The 18,491-nt window shown below is 42.4% G+C and overlaps 1 protein-coding gene across 10 annotated transcripts in view; it reads left to right on the forward strand.

The window, feature by feature from the left end:
* Positions 1-18,491, forward strand: part of DIP2C (disco interacting protein 2 homolog C) — a 496,242-nt gene that overhangs the window by 280,436 nt on the left and 197,315 nt on the right. For all 10 annotated transcript variants that reach the window (XM_056519534.1, XM_056519533.1, XM_056519538.1 and 7 more), the window contains 2 exons: positions 6,167-6,298; positions 17,016-17,135. In XM_056519534.1, the coding sequence (XP_056375509.1) occupies positions 6,167-6,298; positions 17,016-17,135 (252 nt within the window). The remainder of the gene's footprint in view (positions 1-6,166; positions 6,299-17,015; positions 17,136-18,491) is intronic.

An 18,491-nucleotide genomic window follows, 5' to 3' on the forward strand; every position in this document is an offset into this window, starting at 1 on the left:
TTCCATTTTATTCCCTTTGCTTGTGCGCTTTGTTGAGCATTAAGACAAAACCCCAGCATGGGCTTGCAGTTTTTCTTGTCGTTGTGAGACATTAATGGAGTATTTAGAGTTTGATGTATGATGGAAGGTTAACTCGACTCGGGTCAGTACTTCCAAATTGTTCCTGGCTTATGCTGTTTGATACGTCCCCGCTGTGTGTTTGGGAGGGGGATTATTATCTGAGACAGTTTGGCTATGTACTAAACATTGATGCTGCTGGAAAACAGTTCTTGTACAATTGTTCTTTTTTGCATCATGTGTAAACCAGACTAGAAGGTTTATTTTCTTCATATTATTACAGAATGCAATATATGTGAACTCCATTATAAGATACTGATGATTTAGAAGCACAGTCTGCCTCTGGGTTAGCTATAAGGGACAGTTTTAAATACAGTGATCCCTCAACTTACAATGGTCTCAACATACAATAGGTTCAACATACAACGATCTTTTCTGGACCATTGTAACTTGAAACCAGACTCAACATACAATGTACAGACAGTCCAGATCTGTGAAACGTGTCAATGGCTGGAAGAACCGACCAATCAGAATGGGCATTCACTGGTAAAACCCCTGTATTACTGAAGTGTATGCACTGACTGGTGTCTGGTAGCACCTCCTACAGTACAGGGAGGTATTACATGTTCTGTACTCTTTACCTGTATTACTGAAGTGCATGCACTGACTGGTGTCTGGTAGCGCCCCCTACAGTACAAGGAGGTATTACATGTTCTCTACTCTTTACCTGTGCCAGGGTTTGCTGCTTCTTTGGACACCAGGTGAGGGCGGCTTCATTTTACTTTTTTAGATCACTGTGTATACTGTACAGGACCCTGAAGAAGCTCCTGTCCTCTACATAGACCAGTGTTTCCCAAGCAGGGTGCCCCCAGCTGTTGCAAAACTACAACTCCCAGCATGCCCGGACAGCCAAAGGCTGTCCGGGCATGCTGGGAGTTGTAGTTTTGCAACAGCTGGAGGCTCCCTGCTTGGGAAACACTGACATAGACAGTGATTTACAGCTCCCAGCAGATCTTTCTTACTTTTATATGTAAGGATTTGCTTTATCTATATTAGTTATCTACTTAGTTTTCTTTAATCCTCACTTTTCCTATTTTTGGATGACATTTTGGGGCTACAGAACCAATTACCAGGTTTCCATAGAGTTCTGGTCTCAACATAGAATGGTTTCAACATACAATGGTCGTCCTGGAACCGATTAATATTGTAACTTGAGGGACTACTGTATATGCAAATTTGTATTGATGGTAAAAATACTATTGTGTAAAGTTAAACATTCAGAAATGGTGGTCCCACCAGAGAGTATAAAGAAGATTTTTGGCTTTATAGTTATAGTTTATATGGTACTGAATTTTTTCTGACATGGATTTTAAATCTGCATCGTGGGAAAAGGTGACTTGTCACGTCTTCATGTGAAGCCTATGCAAATCTGCGGATTAGCTGCAATGAACGAGACTACAATTCATGTCAAATTCTTCAGAATGAGACTGTAAACTAGCGGCAGAAATACAAAGGTCTGGCTCAGATTTCTGTTGTGGAAATCTTTTGGGTGAACATGCACTTAAAGTTGCATGTTACTTTTTAAACAAAATTTTGGTAAAATTTGTGTTAGGTCTATTTTCACATGGGCTTATTACGGATGCAATTTTGCATCTGTATTACGGCTACAAGTTCCAGCCTGAGTATGGTAATAAACAAGTGTCAGTCAGGCCGGGTGGGAGTCCATAATACAGATTCAAAAATGCCTTCCTAATACACCCATGTGAAACCAGCCTCAGGATAAACCTCAGGGCATTTTAGCGGCTTTATTTGTCTTTTTAAAGCGTTATTGTCATTTGAATTAACTTTTACCATGTTACACAGGCAGGGACCCCTCTGATTGTTAGTTATAGCTGGATGAAAGTGCGGCAGCGCAAAATACTTCCCAGGTGGAGATGTGCTTCATTATAGTCTATTTTGCACCAAGCTAGAGGTGAAGCATGCTGCTGCGTGCTTCACTCGGCTATAACTATCAGTCGGAGGGGGTCTCAGCACTAAGACCCCCTCGACAAATCTTAACTTTTGTCTGTGCACCATATGAAAAGTTAATTTCAATGACAGTAAGGCTTTATGTAGTTACAGCAGTATTCCGGAGCTTTCATTTTATACATTAAGGGTACCTTCACACATATGCAGATTTGATGCGCAGGATTTGATGCGCAGGATTTTCTGCTGTAGATGTAAACTGAATGACTGATCACAGCTTCTAATCGGCAGTTACAAATCCTGTGCTTCAAATCTATGCAGAATCCTGTATGTGTGAACGTACCCTAAAGGGGTGGAAAAAAAATTTCTCAAAACATTTGGTTCCACAAAGTTAAACAGATTTGTAAATGACTTCTATTAAAAAAATCTTAACCCTTCCAGTACTTATCAGCTGCTGTATACTACAAAGGAAGTTAAAGGGCTACTCAGGCAAAAAACATCTTATCCCCCATCCAAAGGGGACCCCCGCAATCTCAGGCGCAGCACCCCGGTGATCCGTGCATGGATCGAACACGCTCCATGCCGGATGACTGGTGACTACAGCTGCCACGCCCCCTCCATTCATGTCTATGGGAGCTGGTGTAATGGCTAGAACGTAGCCATCATGCCCACTCCAATAGACATGAATGGACGGGGTAATGTCACGAACATGGAAGCACTAAGCTTCTGTGTTCCGGCCGCTGGCCTTGTGATCACTGGGTCCCCAGCAGCGGAACTCCCACGATAAGACATCTTATCCCCTATACTTTGGATAGGGGATAAGTTGTCTGATCGCCGGGGTCCCGCTGCTGGGGGCCCCTGGGATCTCGGCAGCAACACCCACCTGGACGGCTGCCACCTCACACCGGGAACGCTGGAGGCTTCGGATCCCGACCACAATGGCGGACGACTCCGCCCCGTGTGACGTCACACCCCGCCCCCTCAATGCAAGTCTATGGGAGGTCCGTCACATGGGGCGGAGTCGTGAGGTCACGCTCGTCCGCCATTGTGGTCGGGATCCAAAGCCTCCAGCGCTCCCGGTGTGAGGTGTCAGCCGTTCAGGTGGGTGTTGCTGCCGAGATCCCGGGGGCCCCCAGCAGCGGGACCCCAGCGATCAGACATCTTATCCCCTATGCTTTGTACAGGGATAAGATGTCTAGGGGTGCGGAGTACCCCTTTAAGTTATTTTTTTTCTGTCTGTCTGACCACAGTGCTCTCTACTGACACCTCTGTCCATGTCAGGAACTGCTCAGAGTAGGAGCAAGTCCCTATAGCAAACCTCTCCTGCTCCGGACAGTTCCTGACATGGACAGAGGTGTCAGCAGAGAGCACTGTGGTCAGATTGAAAAGAAATACACAATTTCCTCTGGAGCATACAGCAGCTGATAAGTACTGGAAGGATTAAGATTTTTAAATAGAAGTAAAATAATAATAATATATAAAATAATAATAATGTTTTCCACCAGAGAACCCCTTTTAAGGGCTCAAAGTGAGAAGAAAAAGCATGTATTCATCTTCTACTGATTCCCTGCTAATGCAGGTTCCTGCTGCCAAGTGCCAGCACAGCCAGTCACCAGTCTTGAAGGCCTCAGCCAGTGATTGGCTGAGTAGGCATTTCCTATTTGTCGAGAGAAGAGTAGGAAGTGCTCAATAGAGAGGACCAGCACCATTAAAATGGCCCTGGTGGGGGACCGGAGGCAGGTGAATACATGATTTTGTCCTAACAAATAAAATGAATGTAAATATCCAACAGCACCGACACTATATAGTAAATAAAAAACCTGTAGTACCTTCTTTTGTGAAACATGAGTCTTGTGAGGTGTAGCCGACTGTTTCTTTTTTACGCTAAATGCATTTTAAAGTGCGAATAACCCGTGTACATAAACACCGTTCTTTACAGATTAAAATTTGCAGAATGAATCAGTATTATTAGATTGTTTTTTTGTTTTGTTTTTCTTTACTAAACCTTTAATTTAGTTTTTATTACTAAAAAATTTTTGCACATACAACTTCATCATTCCATATAACAAATAAAAAACATTTATTTCAATTATTTAAATAAAATGTATTGGGGAAAACATTAATTATTTGAATGTATAAATTTTTTTTAGAGAAAAACGAATTCTCCCTAGTTCATGCAGCTTCAGTTTTTATTTTTTTCAATTTCATTAAGTTATGTATAAACGTATTCGGCTGTAATGCATTTCTAAATTTTAAGAAGTGGGTACTCGAGTGGGACCGGGGCATCGAAACTTAATTAAAGTGTGAGTGATAATTAGACGCCGGGCACTTGGCGAAGCACACGGTATTATAGAAATATTGTCCCGTAGAAGAAATGAGGCTCTGCAAAAGAAAACCTAATATAGCATCTAATGGAACAGGTCACATTTGTTTTTTCTGGTAAAGTTCCATAGGAATCTATAAAAATAAAAGCATATGGAGGTACAGGATGGGTCCCATAGACTGCAGAATTTTTAGGCTTTATGCAGTAGACCAGTGGTCTCCAAACTCCAATTTTTGAAGGTCTACTGCAGTGGTCTCCAAACTGTGGACCTCCAGCTGTTGCAAAACTACAACTCCCAGCATGCCCGGGCATGCTGGGAGTTGTAGTTTTGCAACAGCTGGAGGTCCACAGTTTGGAGACCACTGCAGTAGACCTTCAAAAATTGGAGTTGGTTGAACGTATTTAAATTCATATGAATAGACCTGCTTTGGATAGTAGTTTTTGGGGTTTTTTCCCCTCTATTTTATAATAATATTCAATATTATCCCATGCAATACTAGTATCTTACGCACTTGCCGGACTGTTGCTATTTATGCAAAATGCACCAAAGCCAATAGTAAAAAGCGATTTTATACATTTCATTTCTTCCATGTAGTTTTTAAAGGGGTTATCCAGGAAAAAACTTTATATATATATATATATATATATATATATATATATATATATAATCAACTGTCTCCAGAAAGTTAAACAGATTTGTAAATTACTTCTATTAAAAAATCTTAATCCTTTCAGTACTTATGAGCTTCTGAAGTTAAGGTTGTTCTTTTCTGTCTAAGTGCTCTCTGATGACACCTGTCTCGGGAAACGCCCAGTTTGGAAGCAAATCCCCATAGCAAACCTCTTCTAAACTGGGTGGTTCCCGAGATAGGTGTCATCAGATAGCACTTAGACAGAGAAGAACAACCTTAACTTCAGAAGCTCATAAGTACTGAAAGGATTAAGTTTTTTTAATAGAAGTAATTTACAAATCTGTTTAACTTTCTGGAGACAGTTGATATATATAAAAAAAAAAATTTCCTGGATAACCCCTTCATGTCCTAGCACCTTTTTTCCTACTTTCCTACTATCATAGCACTAGGTTTAATCCTGTAAAATTCACATATCTGGAAAGCAGCACTGGACAGCATTATTATTCTAGTTGGCGATCGAATGGCGAAGACCCCAGAACAATTTCTCTACAGTAAGAAATGTATGGTTGAGTTCACGCTTTCTCCGCTATGGTTTCTGGAATGAATTATCACCATATATAAAAGAGACTGAAAATAAGACGTGGCAGTCATTGAAACATGGGCAACGTGTTATTCAAGATAAAAGAAAGTGTGTTTTTTGTTTTTTTGTCGTAAGCTTTCTAAACATTGTATATAAGGCATATATGATGTTTATTATATGTTTTTGGTTTTTTCTGTAATGAAAACAATGCAAAAAAAAATGCTTTTCTGCAAATCCCGTGCCTACCTGACACCGTATGTCTTTGTATATTGCCTGTGTCCCTACAAGAAATTTATAATAGTAAATTGTCGCATTTCCGTCTACCATCCCAGTTTTTATTTTGTTTGCTGAAGCCTTAGCTAGTATTTTTATTATTATTTTTATTTTATTTATATAGGTATTTATTTATATATATATTTGTATTTTATTTTTAAGATTGAATGTCTTTTATACATCTGCAAAGCATTTGTCATGGCCGCTTATTGTAACAGTTGATGAAGTAATATGTGTCGGTTTTGCTATCTGCAGAGATTCGGCTGCATTTTGTGGTGTGTTTCCAAATGAAGAATGTCGTCTTCCCCATAGCTAAGTCTTACTGTGTTTTTACAGAAAACCATTCAGCCCCTCCAGATGTTACCACATACACCTCAGAGCACTCCATACAAGTGGAACGACCACAGGGATCAACATCGCGGGCCACCTCCAAGTATGGCAATGCTGAGCTTATGGAAACAGGAGATGGTAGGTATTACTGAATGGAGAAGTTGGTAACATGTGTGATATAATTATATTGCTTTATTTTGTCATTGTTTGGTTAAGGAAATTTTACCAAAAGGGACCTCTATAAGAACCCATAACCTTAAACTGAAGTGGACCCTTTTATGCTAAGAAAACAAATATAGTCCAACATAGAGAATATAATCCAACACATTTGCAGTCATGTCTTGTCTCTATAACAACACATATCTATATCCCCAGACTTCCAAATACATTCATATCCCTAGACTCCCAAATACATTCATATCCCCAGACCCCTAAACACATTCATATCCCTAGACTCCCAAATACATTCATATCCCTAGACTCCCAAATACATTCATATCCCCAGACCCCTAAACACATTCATATCCCAGACCCCTAAACACATTCATATCCCTAGACTCCCAAATACATTCATATCCCTAGACTCCCAAATACATTCATATCCCCAGACCCCTAAACACATTCATATCCCAGACCCCTAAACACATTCATATCCCTAGACTCCAAAATACATTCATATCCCTAGACTCCCAAATACATTCATATCCCCAGACCCCTAAACACATTCATATCCCAGACCCCTAAACACATTCATATCCCAGACCCCTAAATACATTCATATCCCTAGACTCCCAAATACATTCATATCCCCAGACCCCTAAACACATTCATATCCCAGACCCCTAAATACATTCATATCCCAGACCCCTAAACACATTCATATCCCAGACCCCTAAATACATTCATATCCCAGACCCCTAAACACATTCATATCCCAGACCCCTAAATACATTCATATCCCAGACCCCTAAATACATTCATATCCCAGACCCCTAAATACATTCATATCCCAGACCCCTAAATACATTCATATCCCAGACCCCTAAATACATTCATATCCCAGACCCCTAAACACATTCATATCCCAGACCCCTAAACACATTCATATCCCAGACCCCTAAACACATTCATATCCCAGACCTCCAAATACATTCATATCCCTAGACCCATAAAAACATTCACATCCCCAGACCCCCAAGCACATTCATATCCCAGACCCCCAAATACATTCATATCCCTAGACCCCCAAAAACATTCATATCCCTAGACCCCCAAAAACATTCATATCCCCAGACCCCTTAACACATTCATATCCCAGACCCCTAAATACATTCATATCCCAGACTCCCAAATACATTAATATCCCCAAAACATCACTGTGTAAGGGTCGAAATATTGCTCTGCTTTGTACTGTACGATGTTCACTTCATGGGAAGCCATGTTTGTGCCATTTTCCCAGACCAGTCATAAAGCTGTACTGTGTTACTTCCGGTGACGTGGGCCAAGTTGTTCCTCCAAAATTAAAGTTACTTCACAAGCACAGGCCCTAATTCCCACTGACCATCAAGCATGACAGCACTCCCAGGCAGAAGCAAGCAGTGGCAGAGCTGCCTAGTGCTAAATGCCATTATAGGGGGGGGGCAGTGTATAGGGTTAGGGGTTACTGTATCCCTTAAAGGGGTACTCCTGTGGAAAACTTTTTTTTTTTTCAAATCAACTGGTGCCAGAAAGTTAAACAGATTTGGAAATCACTTCTATTAAAAAATCTTAATCCTTCCAGTACTTTTTAGGGGCTGTATACTAAAGAGAAATCCAAAAAAGAAATGCATTTCCTCTGATGTCATGACCATAGTGCTCTCTGCTGACCTCTGTTGTCCATTTTAGGAACTGTCCAGAGCAGCATATGTTTGCTATGGGGATTTTCTCCTGTTTTGGAAAGTTCCTAAAATGGACAGCAGAGGTCAGCAGAGAGCACTGTGGTCATGACATCAGAGGAAATGCATTTCTTTTTTGGATTTCTCTTTAGTATACAGCCCCTAAAAAGTACTGGAAGGATTAAGATTTTTTTTTATAGAAGTGATTTACAAATCTGTTTAACTTTCTGGCACCAGTTGATTTAAAAAAAAAAAAAAAAAAAAAAAAAAAAAGTTTTCCACGGGAGTACCCCTTTAAGTCTAATATCTTACCCTGACCCTATACACTGCTGCCCCTAAGAGCATTTAGCACTAGATGGGCAAGAGCAGCACTTTAAGCAAAAGCACAATGAACAGAATGGCTCTGTAATCAATTGCTTCTGCCTGTGAGTGCTGTCAGAGCAGGGATTGGGGTGTACCAATTCTCATTTTGGAGAAACAGCTTAGTCCACGACACCAAAGGTCACACAGTACAGCTTTCTGACAGGTCTGGGAAAATGGACCAGCATCGGACCTGCTGTTTTCTTCATATTGTGTATGCTGGATCAAGTCCATACAATTAAGTCACATGCCTCCATCATTTGTCAATGTGGTGCTGTTCCATTACTGTTTATTTTGGATGTCAGAGACGTGTCAAAAGTTTTGATTGGTCGGGGTTTCTTATGAGCCTTTGGAGCCCGTCAACTGGATAGAGATCGCAGCAAGTCAGGGAGGGAAGCGCACAGTCATGTGCTTCTCCCGGCTCATTCTAATCAAAACTTTTGCCATGTTTCTGACTTGTCAAAAGTTTTTACATATCAAGGACACTTTAAGGGTAGGGTCACACATAGCGCATCCTCAGCGTATTTGACGTTGCGGATGCTCTACTGACCATTCCTAGAGTGTGCCTCCTGCTGTGCCCGTTTGTCCTGCTTTGTCTGCTCATAGTAGCAATCCGACGCTACGAGCAGACACACAGGGTATTGCGAGTCACACACACATGCGCAGTGTACTCACAGACATCGCGGCTGCTCTCAACCTATCTTAGGAAGCGACTGCAATGTCTGTGAGTGCAAAGTGCAAAGCAGAACACACGCGGCACAGCAGGAAACACACTCTAGGGCAGTGTTCTTCAACCTGTGGACCTCCAGCTGTTGCAAAACTACAACTCCCAGCATGCCCGGACAGCCGTTGGCTGTCCGGGCATGCTGGGAGTTGTAGTTTTGCAACATCTGGAGGTCCGCAGGTTGGAGACCACTGCTCTAGGGATGGTCAGTAGCTCATCTGCAGCGTCACATATGCTATGGATTTATTATGTCTGACCTTACCCTAAAAGAAAGATAAAGACATCATCCACTATAAATATGTTAATAATATGAATAGATCTCCGCTATTACCAAATATCATAAAATAAGACTTAACAAAAATGTAAGTATTTTCTTCTCTTGACGCAGTGTAGACATTAGCGGGCTTCTGGGACTCAGCTGAGCTTCCCATTCATAAAGTGCAGATCTGTAATATTGAAATTTTGCTTTATTGCTTTAACTCCACCCAGGGGATTTATATTTTTTGAATAGTTTTTTTTTTATGTGTTTGACTTTATATTACATTGCTTCAAACTCTGACTTATTTTTTTGCATTAAAGGGGTTCTCCACCATAAGGTGATTTTAGTACGTACCTGGCAGACAGTAATGGACATGTTTAGGAAGGATCAGTACTTGTCTTGGGCTAAATGGCTATGCTGTGAGATTACCAGAACACTGTGGCTAGCTTTCTGTGAACTGGTATTTTCTGTTTTCAGTTTTCTTGTTTGCCTACAAATCCCATGATTCCATTTTCCTCCTTCCCACACATCAGCTACCCCACCCATTGAAACATAAATGAGCTGCAGACCTGTGCTTTTCAATCAGGGTGCCTACAGCTGTTGCATTACTTGCAGATTGCTCTCGCCACCCATTGAAGCAGACAGGCTCCCTGTCATCAGCTGACTAGTGAGTCAGGTCTCGGCCGCATTGCAAACTGGGAAAAATCTGAGACAGCAGTCATTTTGTATGCTATTAAAAATAAATATTGGGGGGAAAATCACATAAGAATTGTGAGAAAACCGTCACACACAGGTACAGACACTTTATTATGAACTACACTAACTTTACAGCCCCTGTAGCATAGTCAAATAAAAAAAAATTCCTGGAATACCCTTTTAATATTGGGTGTTAATAGTTGACAGAAGGCATTTATTCCTGCATTACAAATGGTTTGTTATAGTACAGAACAGATTTAAAATGACAAAACTGCTAAGTGTAATTAGACTTTTAATGAGATTATTCTTTAAGGTAATTGACAATAACATTACTTATACCAGGATATTAGACATTACTGCTCATAGTTAGGATTTTGTTACATTTATTCCAAAACCAATCTCAAGCATTATAGAGAAGAGTGCTGTCCGCACAAAGTCTGTACAGTTTATTGGAGCTGATGTTAATTATTTTGAGAACAAACAGTCATTTCAAATAGTGGGAAAATAATTACAACTTACTGCATTCCGGCACACCGCAGAACAATGGCTTGTGCAGTAATGGGTATTGCCCTTGGCACAGTTTGCTTCTAATTTGACTTTTTTTTTAACTCCTGGAATAGTTGATCTGCTACTTGAAAGCTTCAGCGTGGCAATGATTACCATAAGTCACATGCCGGTTGGCGATGGTAGCATCTGACTCATAAGATAAGATGCATTTTTTTACCCTTTTTTTTTTTTCTTTCCTTTTTTTATTGAGCCATCATACATACTATACAAAACTGATGTTTTAAAGTGATCCTTGAACCCACCATATTCATCATATATGTAATGAATGCTCCAGTAGAGGGGCTGAGTGGTAAGGTGTGTTCTTAAGAAGACCGCCAAGCTGGCATAGGGAATCTTATAGGGCATGCAATGCTTACTGGGAAAAAAAGTGTACAAAATAGCTATCCTATCTAGAAACTATTCAGCTCTTTAGTGCCATGTATTGGTTGGGGGCTTCTGTTAAAGTGTCTTCCTTTTTGAGAAGATTTTGGTTTCACATATAGTTATGTTCCATGTTTTGGCAGCAGTTTCATGCTGTCCGAATCACTGGCAGCATAAAGCAGAGACAGACTCCCTCTTTGCAGTGTTGTATGATTCAACCTAAATGATTGTTATGTCTCCCAGACACAGGGCTCCAATTTGGGTGGTTCCTAGTGGCTCTTCCCTACCCTTCTGGCCTTGATTGGTAGATTAAAAATGATAAAAGAGAGCGCTCCACAGTGTAAAACCGACTGGGTAGATATTGGTAGAAGGCTTCTTTTTAAAGCCTCTTACCCCAGGTGGTTGTGTGAGCTCACACACAACAATGGACAGCGTGTAAGGATTGTTCGAGCCTTATCTGCAGCCTCCCAACCAAGTAGATAGCGACAAATGGACTTCAAAAGGTGCGGTGGGTCTTTTGCGGCGCTGACTCGGAACAGGCACATCAGGTGAGTATAAAAGGTTTATATAAAATGCAACGCGTTTCACCGCACATGCGCGGCTTCATCAGGCCTGATGAAGCTGCACATGTGCGGTGAAACACGTTGCATTTTAATAAACCTTTTATACTCACCTCATGTGCCTGTTCCGAGTCAGCGCCGCAAAAGACCCACCGCACCTTTTGAAGTCCATTTGTCTCTATCTTGATTGGTAGATATCTCCCTATAAGTGTATAGAGAGTCATAAATCAAGGTCAACAAGGCAGGAAAAGCCACTGAGGACCACCTCTCAGAGGCCAGTTCCCACGTGATTTTATCATTCCTTTAAAATGCCACAGCGTCACACAGGCCTCAGGATAGGCCATTAATATTATAATAGGATGAGCTGTATAATCAGCTGTATAAATGGGCTGCAACTCTTGGGTATCCGTAGTGGATGTGCAAGGTTCTGCAAGGTTCTCCATCAAACAGCTGTGGTGAGGTGTTTGGGAGTATAATCCCTGCTAATGTAATATTGATGGCCTATGATGAGGATAGACCATCATTGTTAAAAGCCTAGATAACCCCTTTAAGAGTGGGGGACCTACATATAACTCTTGCATAGGACCCTTGCTGCCTGTGTGCTCCCCCCAAGTCCCACTGTATAGTAGGGCAGTACTAGGCTATGCCTATGGTTGTTATGATATCCTTCCTGCTTTCATATCACCCTGTGATAGATAGATTTCCAGATAGGAATGATTGATGTCTATAAAGTAATGCACACAGCCACTGCCGAAAGCAGATTTTATAGGCGAATTCCAGAGGGTTTTAATCCTTTTTTTTCTGACATTCGTCATCTGTTACCACTGTATGCACTGGCACTCCATAACTCTATAGAGATCAATGATCTCAATGTGCCTATCTGTTTCCCTGTCAAAAAATAAAATAGAATGGAAAAGCATATTATAACATCCACGTGTTGAAGGCCTAACTCATATTTTTATTTTCAGCTGCACTGCTTTTAGCCTGAAGCTCGACAGTCTTGTTATTTGTGATGGCGTTGAAGATAAATGTTACATGTTGGCCAACGCTACTTATAAATTACTTTGAGAAATACAGCCCTATATATTTGTTTTCCAAAATTTAACCAAACTTAAAAGTATATATGGCCTCTATAAAATAAAAAAAAACTCCATTATCAATATGGAGCTACTAGACAAAATGTGCAAAAGTACAAACTAGCTCTCGCCACACAAGAAAACGTTATCCTGCACGGATGACCTGGAGTTGGGTCGTCAATATATACATAAGAGGTACAAGGAAGCTTCCAGCAGTATAGTTTTCCATAAAACATTTCTTTATTGATTCAGTAGTCCACACAGCACCGACAGACATGACTCTAATGCATTTAAGTCACCATTGGCGACCAAAACGCATCAGATACCTGTCTGTCCGTGCTGTAGTCAGACAGATCCTGACGGAATCTTCCTTGTACCTCTTATGTAAATATGAAGTTACTATTTCAAATATTTGGACGCTTTGTTTTGATTTCTTGACCCTAGTTCATTATCAGTTAGTGCTGATATGCTAGTGAGGGCCTAGACTGTCCACTTGGTGCCACCACTAAACAGTCAACTGGGTGGTCACCGCTAGACTTTCAACTAGATGCTCGCCACTAGACTGTCAAGTGGGTGGTCACCACGAGACTGTCAACTGGGTGCTCACCACTAGAATGTCAACTGGGTGCTCACCACTAGAATGTCAACTGGGTGCTCACCACTAGAATGTCAACTGGGTGCTCACCACTAGAATGTCAACTGGGTGCTCACCACTAGAATGTCATCTGGGTGCTCACCACTAGAATGTCATCTGGGTGATCACCACTAGAATGTCATCTGGGTGCTCACCACTAGAATGTCAACTGGGTGCTCACCACTAGAATGTCATCTGGGTGCTCACCACTAGAATGTCAACTGGGTGCTCACCACTAGAATGTCAACTGGGTGCTCACCACTAGAATGTCATCTGGGTGCTCACCACTAGAATGTCAACTGGGTGCTCACCACTAGAATGTCAACTGGGTGCTAACCACTAGAATGTCAACTGGGTGCTCACCACTAGAATGTCATCTGGTTGCTCACCACTAGAATGTCATCTGGTTGCTCACCACTAGAATGTCATCTGGTTGCTCACCACTAGAATGTCATCTGGTTGCTCACCACTAGAATGTCAACTGGGTGCTCACCACTAGAATGTCAACTGGGTGCTCACCACTAGAATGTCAACTGGGTGCTCACCATCAGAATGTCAACTGGGTGCTCACCACTAGAATGTCAACTGGGTGCTCACCATTAGAATGTCATCTGGGTGCTCACCACTAGAATGTCATCTGGGTGCTCACCACTAGAATGTCATCTGGGTGCTCACCACTAGAATGTCATCTGGGTGCTCACCACTAAAATGTCATCTGGTTGCTCACCACTAGAATATCAACTGGGTGCTCACCACTAGAATGTCATCTGGGTGCTCACCACTAGAATGTCAACTGGGTGCTCACCACTAGAATGTCAACTGGGTGCTCACCACTAGAATGTCAACTGGGTGCTCACCACTAGAATGTCAACTGGGTGCTCACCACTAGAATGTCAACTGGGTGCTCACCACTAGAATGTCAACTGGGTGCTCACCACTAGAATGTCAACTGGGTGCTCACCACTAGAATGTCAACTGGGTGCTCACCACTAGAATGTCAACTGGGTGCTCACCACTAGAATGTCAACTGGGTGCTCACCACTAGAATGTCATCTGGGTGATCACCACTAGAATGTCATCTGGGTGATCACCACTAGAATGTCATCTGGGTTATCACCACTAGAATGTCAACTGGGTGCTCACCACTAGAATGTCATCTGGGTGCTCACCACTAGAATGTCAACTGGGTGCTCACCACTAGAATGTCATCTGGGTGCTCACCACTAGAATGTCATCTGGGTGCTCACCACTAGAATTTCATCTGGGTGCTCACCACTAGAATGTCAACTGGGGGCTCACCACTAGAATGTCAACTGGGGGCTCACCACTAGAATGTCAACTGGGTGCTCACCACTAGAATGTCAACTGGGTGCTCACCACTAGAATGTCATCTGGGTGCTCACCACTAGAATGTCATCTGGGTGCTCACCACTAGAATGTCAACTGGGTGCTCACCACTAGAATGTCAACTGGGTGCTCACCACTAGAATGTCATCTGGGTGCTCACCACTAGAATGTCAACTGGGTGCTCACCACTAGAATGTCAACTGGGTGCTCACTACTAGAATGTCATCTGGGTGCTCACCACTAGAATGTCATCTGGGTGCTCACCACTAGAATGTCATCTGGGTGCTCACCACTAGAATGTCATCTGGTTGCTCACCACTAGAATGTCATCTGGGTGCTCACCACTAGAATGTCATCTGGGTGCTCACCACTAGAATGTCATCTGGGTGCTCACCACTAGAATGTCATCTGGTTGCTCACCACTAGAATGTCAACTGGGTGCTCACCACTAGAATGTCAACTGGGTGCTCACCACTAGAATGTCAACTGGGTGCTCACCACTAGAATGTCATCTGGTTGCTCACCACTAGAATGTCAACTGGGTGCTCACCACTAGAATGTCAACTTGGTGCTCACCACTAGACTGTCAACTGGGTGCTCACCACTAGAATGTCAACTGGGTGCTCACCACTAGAATGTCAACTGGGTGCTCACCACTAGAATGTCAACTGGGTGCTCAACCACTGCTCAACTTTCAGCAGGGAGAGTTCTCATTGGTGGTGCCTGCTTAACAGTGCAGACCAGAATTATGTCCATAGACTGTCAAGGAGGAGGTGACCTCTGCTCTCATTGGGGTTTACGCCTGATCCTTTCTTTATTGGAACAAAGTGGTAGTGAGCACCCAGTTGACAGTTTAGGTCCTCATTGGCATATCAGGTGCCAAGGCTAATTGCACCAATTACTGCTGGAGAAAAATCACCCAAATCTGTAGAACAGTCGCTCAACATGGATGAAAACATCACAGGTCTTCTTCAATGTACAAGTCCATCTTACCTGCTTCTTTATATTAGCTTGCAAGTTACTATATAGAGCAGCATCTGAGAATCCCTGGAAAAATCTGGATCCTTTGCTTAACCTAGTACAGCGGTCTTCAACCTGCGGACCTCCAGATGTTGCAAAACTACAACTCCCAGCATGCACGGACAGCCAACGGCTGTCCGTGCATGCTGGGAGTTGTAGTTTTGCAACATCTGGAGGTCCGCAGGTTGAAGACCACTGACCTAGTAGATATAATGGTTATCTGGGTTAAATACATATAGATATCAATTCGAGTAGAATACAGACATAGCGCACATCTACAATCTTGTATAATGATCTGATTGCTTCTCAGCACAATATCAAAAACTAACAGGTTGTTAGCATACATTTTTGATCAAAAAGTACAAGCCCACTCGCCACGTCAAGGCCACCTATTTAGAGTGGGTCCCTAACGTCCCTAGCATAAAATGGCGTAGCACCAGGCGGCGACCACCACCGCCGCGACACAGGTGCCCACGGGGGGGGGGGGGGGGTTTAGCGACCCACTGGCAGAGCGGCCCCAATGCCTCTCAAACCAGTCTATAGGCCGCACCCGCCCGCAGACACGGCGCCACGGCAGCAACGAACGCCGCCCCGCACCACACCAGTGTGAACAAGGTGTAATGGCTCACTTACCTTGCTCTCCCAGTCAGACTGGGAGGCAGCTAGGAGTGAAATGGCCCTAGCTAATTACCACCTATATAAGTTTGGGCTGAGGGGGTGGGGAAGAGTGCAGCACATGTTCAAAAAAAAAAAAAGGGGGAAGATATATAAGCAGTAGTTAGCTGCACATGGGCCATTTCTTTCCTAGCTGCCTCCCAGTCTGACTGGGAGAGTATGGTAAGTGAGCTATTACATCCCTGTTCACACTGGTGTGGTGCTGTGCGGTGTCCGTTGCTGCCGTGGCGCCGTGTCTGCGGGGGGGTGCGGCCCATAGACTGGTTTGAGTGGCATTGGGGCTGCTCTGCCAGCGGGTTGTTCCCCCCCTGTGGGCATTGGCGTCGCGGCAGTGGTGGTCGCCGCCCGGTGCTGCACCATTTTATGCTAGGGACGTTAGGGACCCACTCTGAATAGGTGGCCTTGACGTGGCGAGTGGGCTTGTACTTTTTGATCAAAAATATATACTAACAACCTGTTAGTTTTTGATATTATGCTGAGAAGCAATCAGATCATTATACACGATTGTAGATGTGCACCATGTCTGTTTTTCTACCAGAATTCACATATAGATATCAATTTTCTCCCTTACTTCAAAGTAGATGTAGACATCTGAAAACGAAAGTTATTGAATACACCTAACTATTCTAACCACCACGGTGTTAGTTTTTATTGTGAGTTGCTAATGTATTACTGATCTTTTTGTTTGTTTATGGTTTTCCAGGTGTCCCTGTAAGCAGTAGAGTGTCTGCAAAGATCCAGCAACTGGTCAACACCTTAAAAAGACCCAAGCGGCCACCGTTACGGGAGTTCTTTGTTGACGACTTTGAGGAGTTATTGGAAGGTTAGTAATACCGTTTGTTTTTATTAATACGTTGCAAACTTCTGGGAGACATTGAAAATGTGTCCTATACTTCTAACTAGTAATTTACTAAAAGGCACATAGTATATAAAAAAAAGAAGAGAATGGGCCGAGCGCTTCATAGGGTGACACATATGCAAATTCAAATGGTTCTCACTTTGTAGGGAGCACAAGACATATATAAGTGTAGTTGACATATGGTCCTTATGATTCCATTGGAGGGAGGTGCAGTTTCTATTGGCTGGCCCTCCCCAAACAACAAATACATCACCACGTCACTTAAATTTCAACAGGAAATCCTTTACCACATCACGTGACTTTAAACAGGAAATACATTACCACATCACGTGACTTTAAACAGGAAATACATTACCACATCACGTGACTTTAAACAGGAAATACATTACCACATCACGTGACTTTAAACAGGAAATACATTACCACATCATGTGACTTTAAACAGGAAATACATTACCACATCACGTGACTTTAAACAGGAAATACATTACCACATCACGTGACTTTAAACAGGAAATACATTACCACATCACGTGACTTTAAACAGGAAATACATTACCACATCACGTGACTTTAAACAGGAAATACATTACCACATCACATGACTTTAAACAGGAAATACATTACCACATCACGTGACTTTAAACAGGAAATACATTACCACATCACGTGACTTTAAAATGTAAACACACATCCATGTTTATATGTATATTTGGTTCATGATATGGCTGATACCAAGCTATGCATTGATTCTTTACATAAGATGTGGTGATGTATTTCCTATTTAGGGAAATAAATGTATTACCCCAAAACGCTTTGTAAAGTACATTAAAGATTGATGAGAACCAAGCAATTTTTTTCAGCAACATGAAACCTTAAGGGTATGTTAAGGTAACTACGGAGATTGAACGGAATCTCCGCTCTCAGAATTTTGCGAGCGGAGATTCCATTCTGGTGGCCGCCGCCGAAATACTTCGGCGGTAGGATCGTGCGGCACTGTGCCTTCACCATTGACGGCTATGTAGTGCTCGCAGACTTCTGCGCAAAGAATGAACATGTTCTTTCTTTGTGTGGAACAATTTCAGCGGCAGAATTGTCTGCCTCGGAAACTGCTCAGTGTGAGTGGGTTTCGTGGAAACCAATTCTCACTGATGTTTATGTGTTTATGTTCACAGCGCGTAATTCCGGAATTATGTAGTGTGAACATACCCTAAGTCAGTACAGTATGATCGTGTGATGCCTTCCGTTTGTTGATGTGCCGTTTATTGCCGCTTGTCGCAAACCGAGAGGGACACAAAGCAAGAACTGATATACCTTGGT

This window comes from Hyla sarda, chromosome 5 (genome assembly GCF_029499605.1).
Source record: "Hyla sarda isolate aHylSar1 chromosome 5, aHylSar1.hap1, whole genome shotgun sequence".
Classification (NCBI taxonomy): Eukaryota; Metazoa; Chordata; class Amphibia; order Anura; family Hylidae; genus Hyla; species Hyla sarda.